We start from the raw sequence: 7,787 nt of genomic DNA, 5'->3' as shown, positions 1-7,787 counted from the left end.
CGCTGAAACATTAAAAAAAACTTATTATTGAACCAAAATCAACCGTACTCCTGTAGGAATACAGTCGGAAACGATATTTGTATTTGGTGCATCGAACATATCAAAATATAATGGCCCTTCAAAAAGCTGCATGCGTATAAGCTTGGTTTATTTCCTAGGCATAAAGTTGTAAATTGTGTAACAGGGATGTACTTTTATGGTTGTGGTTTTGAAAAAACTGCACAAGCATAATGCAGATGCGTTAAGCTTTAAATCCAGGGGTTAGGGTTGAAAATGTGAATCATGTTGGTAGTTGTGATTTCGCCCTAAGGGCCGGGTCGCACACGCGGCAGGCTACAGGCGGCCGGCACACTCCCGGCCCGTCGCTCGACGCGTGCGCACGTGCAGCGCCGCACCAAGTGACAATTATTGTGAACTTTACTGAACGATAAGAATAAGTTGTGAATCTTAACTGTGTCAAGTGCATGTGACCCTGGATTTTAAGTGTTGAACTTGATACCTCTAGTCTTTAGTGTTTTTGCGTTCACCCTGGAGCCTACCATGGAATACCACAGACACATGGAGCCTCATCAGCAGAGCCAGACGAGCCAGTGGAACTACGGCTGGGGCCCGCCGGCGCCCGCCGCCGCCCCGCCCGCGCCCGCGCAGCGGAACAAGCGGGCACACTCGGAGAGCGAAGACGATGCCTTCTCGGAGGGCAGCAGTAAAGATGCTACGTAAGTACATAACATTTTCAATTTAAAATGTCTGTCTGTTTTATGTGTTCGATGCTAGACGGAATGTGATAGACATAAATGATAAGAACCTGGCATCATTTTAGTAAACACTGAAACTTTTCTTTTTACACGAAAATTTCATTTAACTCTAATAAATATTGGCATATTCAAATATCATCTAAAATATGAAAAGCCTTGAAAGCCTTCTGGAGTCTTGGGAGTAGACAACACAAAAACATCTTCAATTCTAGAGAGAAACACGTAAAAGCACTTTGACTTACGTTAATAATTTACTTCTTTAGACTCATAATATGAATATAAAATAAAATCAAAGTTTATGAACAAATAGGATTATAATATTATGTTGAAATTGAAACAATAACAAATTATATACGTAGGCGTCGAAACTTATAGCTGCTCTACATTCGTAGTACCAATGCTACGCACGTAGCGCTATGAATGCCTCTACATAAAGCGTTTACTAGTACTATAGAAGTTAATCGAATGTGATTACATGTTTTTAACATTAATTATAATTAATTGCGTTATAATTTTTCATGGAAGAGTTTCATAACCACAACAAAAAATATATTTTTGAATAAATAACTAATAATGTAGGTTCCAATTCTATTGAAAGGCTTCAAACTTTACTGAAAGCTGCATTGTTTCGGCAAAGTCTAGACGTCGCAAATACTTACACTCAGTTCAAATACAATTTAATTTTATTTGATCGTATTCAGTAAATTGAGTTTTCGATGCCGCGAGTTTTCAATAATGATATTCCAAACTATCTAATACAATTTAGGATTAAATCTAAACTTACACTGTATCATATTATTAAAATTATTCATGTAGAATAATTATTAAATGAAATAATCCATTGCCATGAAAGCACTTCTAAAATGATTTGATACTGTATACTATTATAACTATAATTTTCATAGGTGGAACATTCGTGATTAAAGTATTTTATTATAATGATGAGTCATTTTATTCTATATCAATACACCGTAAAAATATATCTAAAGACATATATAATTTTGTCTCTATATGTAGGTATAAAATATTAATAACAGCTATTAATCATCTATTTCAAATGTTTTTTCCAACTCTCTTTTAAAGATTGATTTATTCTGTAGATCAGCCTTTCCAAACCTTTTCCAAAGGCGGACCCCTAGCGTCACCTTACTATGATCCACGGTCCCCCAAAAAAAACTTATTCGCATAAGTCAATCTATATTATTTTAAAAATTGATTGATTTTATGAGGTATTTTTGTATGAAATAGCTTAGCCACCCATCACTTGACAGATTATTCCATCGTAAAACTGAAAAATACAAAGTCCAGCTGTCAGAATAGTCTAGTCACTATGGCTTTCGTGAATTTCTTTATTTGTCTGCGGACACCCTGGGATATGCTCGCGGACCCCAGGTTGGGAAACGCTGCTGTAGATAATACCATACACATAGTTCTGAAAACTCTATATAATAACGACGTTAATCGGCAGGTCTCCAGGCGGCGACTCCTGCCAGCTGATGACGCGAAAGCGAAGGCGTGGCGTGATCGAGAAGAAGCGACGAGACAGGATCAACACCTCGCTCACGGAACTCAAGAGATTGGTGCCTGCTGCTTGCGAGAAGCAAGGATCTGCTAAGCTGGAGAAAGCTGAGATTCTGCAACTGACCGTGGACCACTTGAAGATGTTGCATGCTAAAGGTAATTGTCTTGAACTTTAAAACTTCTTCCCTTTATTAAAATTTACAAAACATAGTCTTTCAATTATCACATAATAAACCAAAGAATATGTCGGAACATACTTTATAATAAAACTACGAAAATAATGGTAGGTACGCTCGCAAAATTTACACGCTAAAAACTTTACACAACGCTCGTAGAACAAAAGCTCTTGTAAACCACAGTTAGTTATGTCTGTCAGTCTGCCATAAAACACGAAACCGTTACACATCCGACAATTATTGGAAACTTGATAAAATTCTTCGTTTCCGTTTCCTCACAATTAACAAAGGTTACGGTTATTTAGCGGTAAAACACTTTTTAAAGCTTTTTATTCGCAATTTTTAGCTTTAAACATAGGGTTCTTTGTCGAAAATTTAGTTACTTTATTATATAACGACTTAAGGACTTTAATTAATTAAATAAATAAAACGGATATCTTACTTTTGAAATACGCAGCTTCAACATAACAAACAAGAATTGGCATACTGTCCTATCATTACCATAAATACTGCTAAATATTATTAAAATGTAGTAAATGACAACATAATACCCATTTAAAAAACAGTGACCAAAATAAAATCCTAATGAATAATCTAGAAAATTTGACGGTGTGTAAATTGAGTACAGTCATAATCGTAAATTTTAAACATACGGCATACCTGCAGTACCTACGTAACGAACAACCTGTAATTAGCATACCAACGGTCTCTTATCAGCTGGTCTAGTTCCCAGGACACTCGCGCACAGGTGGCGGGACCAGGAAGTGAGTCGGTGCCGAATGCTTTGTAGCCGGAAATGTTCGCAAATATCGTTAATTGTTGTGAATCTTTGCGATTGGTCGAGGAATTGCGGGCGATGATTTTGGCAGTTATGTTAGTGTATTAATTGGAGTACCTATACGTTACTATTATGCCACAATCATAATTTATACAGTTGATGAATCAGAATGTTACGATGCGTAATAAGAATATCTAACGGACAACAATCGGCAAAAGAGGCGTAAATTAAATATTAACGGAAAAATATAGCCTTCGGGCTTCAGGCTTATTGAGTGCTAGATAATATTCTAGCTTTTATTTATCTATGAGCCAAATTTCTAACAAATCTGATCACCTGAAGAAAATAAAAATCATTTATTAAATCAATTTTCGCGTAGTAATAGAATCTCAGGCATAACAGGGATGATCAAAGTCATGGTTCAGAACTAGTGAAAAGTAATTCCTTCCGCGGGTGAGCTTACAGGGCCTGAATAATTGAGTCCTGTTTGCGGTCACACTGCGGTTTCGGATTCACGCTCTGAAGATTTCCTTCTTATTTATTATTTAAATGTTATCTCACATGCAGTAGTATCTATGCTATTTTATTGGGCGCTATTTACTTTTATAAGTTCGAAAGTTTGTGTAAAAGCAAAATTAAGTTGGCTTTCAACACTGAATGAGTTCCATTCTCGTAGCAAAAGCATATCATTTTTTAAAAATTTGTGAAAATATTTGTAATATCAGTGGGTAATTTCTTAACTTATAAAAACATTCATATTATATAAAACCAAAGAAAAAATCGTTTCGACGACGAATAAAATATGGCTCCATGTAATTTATTGGTGACAAATGTACCTACTTATTTAAAAGGAGAAATGTAGAGCATTTTTTGTTAAAAGCTCAAAACATCTTTTGTACGTCCGAAAACCCATTAATTTAAAAACTTAACAGTTGGGAAAAAAGGACCATGTATAATTGACTTTTGCAAGTCTATTAAAAAGCGTTTAACCGCACTGCCCATTGACTGCGCGGTTCCTGAGGTACACAGGTACACACTAACACCTGGCACTAGAAAAACATTAGTACAGGAAGTGATACCGATCTAATAGGTTAATAGGCTGACTCGCTCGAACGTAGCAAAGGATTATTTTAATATAATATGTATAAGCTGATATGTTCGTTTTTGATACGATTGATTGGTTTCTAAGCAAACAAGACCCTTCATCTCAAATGCTAATAAATACTAAACCCTTTAAAACCGCATTTAAGACCTGAAAGTTTGAATAAGTGTGAAATTATCACTAACTAAAAATCTATCGAATTGATTTAACTGAAATTATATCAACAAACAGTAACAGAAATACTTCTAGTATTCAGCTCAACCAAAGTAGCGGGGAAAAGATGTAGTTTTTTAAGTGAAATTGTATTCTAGAATTGAATGTTTTATGAAACATTATTGATGGTTCTTTTAAATTTAGACGCTTCACGGAATAAATTTGCAAGTCTTATTTTCCAATTTTTGTGAGTGAGCACAGCAATTTCTCTAAAGATTTATAGATTTAGTTTGTTTAAATATTACGGTAATATGATTGATTTTATTATATGAATAAATTAGGAAAGCATTTTTTACAAATTTCCATTATGCCAAACAAACGTAATAAATCAAATACAAATAAAATGAAAGCTAATATCAATAAGCGTTATCAGTCAATAAAACAGACCAGTTAGCAAACAGGGGTGGCGTGGGAATCGAACCCCCGACCGAGTCTCACTGGCCACTGCGCCCGGAGGGACAACCCTCCTGACGTATGCTTCGGGTGTAAGCCCGTATTATGCAAATCTTTAATATTAAGTAAAGGGAAAATTTTCACACACTTTTATGTAAATTTTAGCGTATGACGCATTTAGTAGCATTAGAATTTTAGTTTGCATATCTGTTTATGTATGTTGTTGGGCTAGCATAAAAAACTCAGCAAATTGTGATACACGGTATTGTATGTAAAAACAGTTTTTATTTGGGTATCGCACAAACGTAAATCGTAAATCGAAATTCAAACCACGTACGTATAATCCAATCATCGTATTTTTTTTTCATTAGATCTGACCTATTTTTTTTCACAAAAAAACTTCGTCTCTTCCTCTCTACGCACGGCTGGGACAAAAACAGGAATTTTCCGTATCTTAAAATATTTACCCCTATCATGGCTCCATTGTGACGGACTGACAGACGGAAGTCGGCCACACTCACCTGAATAAAAACGCCAAAGGGACGGATGGAATCGATTTTGTTGTGTAATCTCTGTTAATGATTCATTTTATATTTGATTTTATAATTGACAAGCTGTTGCTACGTCCAATTTCAGGATAACTCAGAGTCCACGGCATAATTTTTTACCCTGATAGAGGATTTTGTTTACGTGATAAGCATGTTTTCTAAGAAAAAAAAATGGGACAGATAGATTGTAAATAAGTGTAGTTACATGATGAGAATTTGTTATGCTTATACATAACTATTAACTATGTATTATAATTTTATATAATGTAGTATATGTATGTGTATGTATGTGTTAGTTGTATAAGCTAGCTTTAAAAAGTTTATTTTCGTTACTAATAATTTTTTGAACTCAATATTAGCAAAAAAAAATTTTGAATGTAAAAAATGTAAGAGTAAATAAATAAAATTTAACCTAAGTAAATTCCATTTAAATTAGAACCATCTACTGTCATATCTCTTTATTCAGTTAAAAGGATAATCTTGAATTGGTGTATTTATGAATGCACCAAAAATAAGGGGATGAAGCACTTATTCTTTCCTCTTACCCTTTATAAAGCCCTTTTCGACCGATAATAATGCCGCTGGGTTCCGTAAATTATCAATTAAATTTAAGGGTAATATGTCATATTTTTGACTATAAAATTATTTTTATTTTTATATCGTTTTAAATGGTATGCATAAAACTATGAATAAAAATATTCAAGTTAGTCAAAGTCCTTAATATTATAATTTTCAACATAACAATCAGACATTATTATCATAACTTTATTATTTCTATAGATTAATTATAGCATATTTACCAATAAGAACGCAACAAGTAGCTCTATATACGGGACCCTAACACCAAAATATTGCAAGCGGATTCATTATTCCCGTCTCCGGAAGAAGTCCGGAAAGACAGGGTTCCCGTTACATCACCCCTCCCTTTCCCTCCCCATTGATAAACACGCTATCTCTGTCTACTTGTTGCGTAAAGGGGTGACTCTCAATGGGAAGAAACGTTTTGTTTCCTTGACTGAAAAGATTCCTTTGTGAGTGTCAACTATGAATCGACATCTGCGTATGCATAATTACGGTCGTTAGTCAAATATTTTACGACACTGTTTATGGTCAAAGAAATGCTAAATATTGCGTTGATATTCTTATTAGAAACCCTTTAACATGGTAAACGTTTACACTAAATATATAGTAGCGATAATAATTAAAAAAATTGAATTTATAAGTCTTGTCAACCAAATTCAGTCATATGTTTTGTCGTGAAAGAATTACCGAACCGAAAGAAGTGTCCGTTACACTTCAACATCCAGATATATAAAAATACCAATATACTAAATGTCTCTCTCTTCTTTCCAGGTCTAGACACACTAGCGTACGACCCGCAAAGGTACGCGATGGACTACCACAGCATCGGCTTCCGAGAATGCGCCGCTGAGGTCGCGCGGTACCTCGTCAGCTGCGAGGGGCTCGACATCCAAGACCCTCTAAGGCTGCGGCTCATGAGTCACTTACAATGCTTTGCTGCCCAGCGGGAACTCGCCGCTAAATCGGCGAATTGGGGCTACCCGCAGTACCCGCCGGTGCAGCACAGCGCCGGGTACAGCGAGCTGCGGCAGGACAGCGCGCCGTCCGTCTCAGCGCCGTCCTCAGTCGCAGCGCCGCTGTCAGCGCCGCCCAGCTACCCGCACTACCCCGCGCCCGCACCCCCCGGCCCGCTGGCGCCCCCTGGTCCGCATCCAGCTCCCCCCGGCCCCCATCCTGCCCCGACTGCCCCTCACTACCCAGCACCGTATCCCCATCCGCCACATCACCAATATTCACAAAATACCTCCAAACCCTATAGACCGTGGGGGGCGGAATTAGCCTACTGATTTAGAGCGTTGTACTAATTTCTGTACAGTATATTTATTGCTTCAATTACACCAAATTAAACGAAACAATTGACTGGATGGAAATGTAGGAAAGTTAAATGGAGGTCGATATTACCGTAAAATAAACAAACGTGAATTTGTTTAATCTGCACAATGAGCTTTTGTAAACACTTCAATATACCTGCAATCCGTCTCAGTCGAAGCATTCATTCTAATTATTCTGTAGAGGAATTTTACTCGAACTTTGTCGCGCGTTACTAGATCTCAGAGTTTATACCAAAATTATTCAAGACTGTTTTATATATATACGTAGATTAATTTAATTTGTGTGTTAATTATATATTATATTAATTAGTTTATTTAGTGTAAGACGTTTTGGGACCAAAAAGAAAGCTTTAACCGATGCCTCAAACGTGTGGCTGTCAATAGTCAA

General features: G+C 36.3%; 1 protein-coding gene across 1 annotated transcript; it reads left to right on the top strand.

Annotated features, from left to right (window-relative positions):
• Window positions 1-540: 540 nt before the first annotated feature.
• On the top strand, window positions 541-7,354 carry LOC149474841 (hairy/enhancer-of-split related with YRPW motif-like protein). The gene is made up of 3 exons (XM_089714067.1): window positions 541-716; window positions 2,224-2,432; window positions 6,840-7,354. Exons 1-3 carry the CDS (start codon window positions 541-543, stop codon window positions 7,352-7,354), a joined length of 900 nt encoding a protein of 299 aa, XP_089570193.1.
• The last annotated feature ends 433 nt before the right edge of the window (window positions 7,355-7,787 follow it).

The sequence above is a fragment of the Colias philodice genome, unplaced genomic scaffold (genome assembly GCF_061535455.1).
Source record: "Colias philodice isolate Cphi_HAF_F1 unplaced genomic scaffold, ilColPhil1 Martin Lab GWU primary ptg000018l_1:1-1108441, whole genome shotgun sequence".
Taxonomy (NCBI): domain Eukaryota; kingdom Metazoa; phylum Arthropoda; class Insecta; order Lepidoptera; family Pieridae; genus Colias; species Colias philodice.
The sequence above is the reverse complement of the archived record's forward strand: the minus strand, read 5'-3'. Positions and strand labels throughout refer to the sequence as shown.

Coding starts and splice junctions, on each gene's coding strand:
- LOC149474841 (XM_089714067.1), top strand. CDS start 541: ATGGAATACCACAGACACATGGAGCCTCATCAGCAGAGCCAGACGAGC. Junction 717..2,223: donor GGCAGCAGTAAAGATGCTAC/GTAAGTACATAA, acceptor GTTAATCGGCAG/GTCTCCAGGCGGCGACTCCT. Junction 2,433..6,839: donor GAAGATGTTGCATGCTAAAG/GTAATTGTCTTG, acceptor TCTTCTTTCCAG/GTCTAGACACACTAGCGTAC.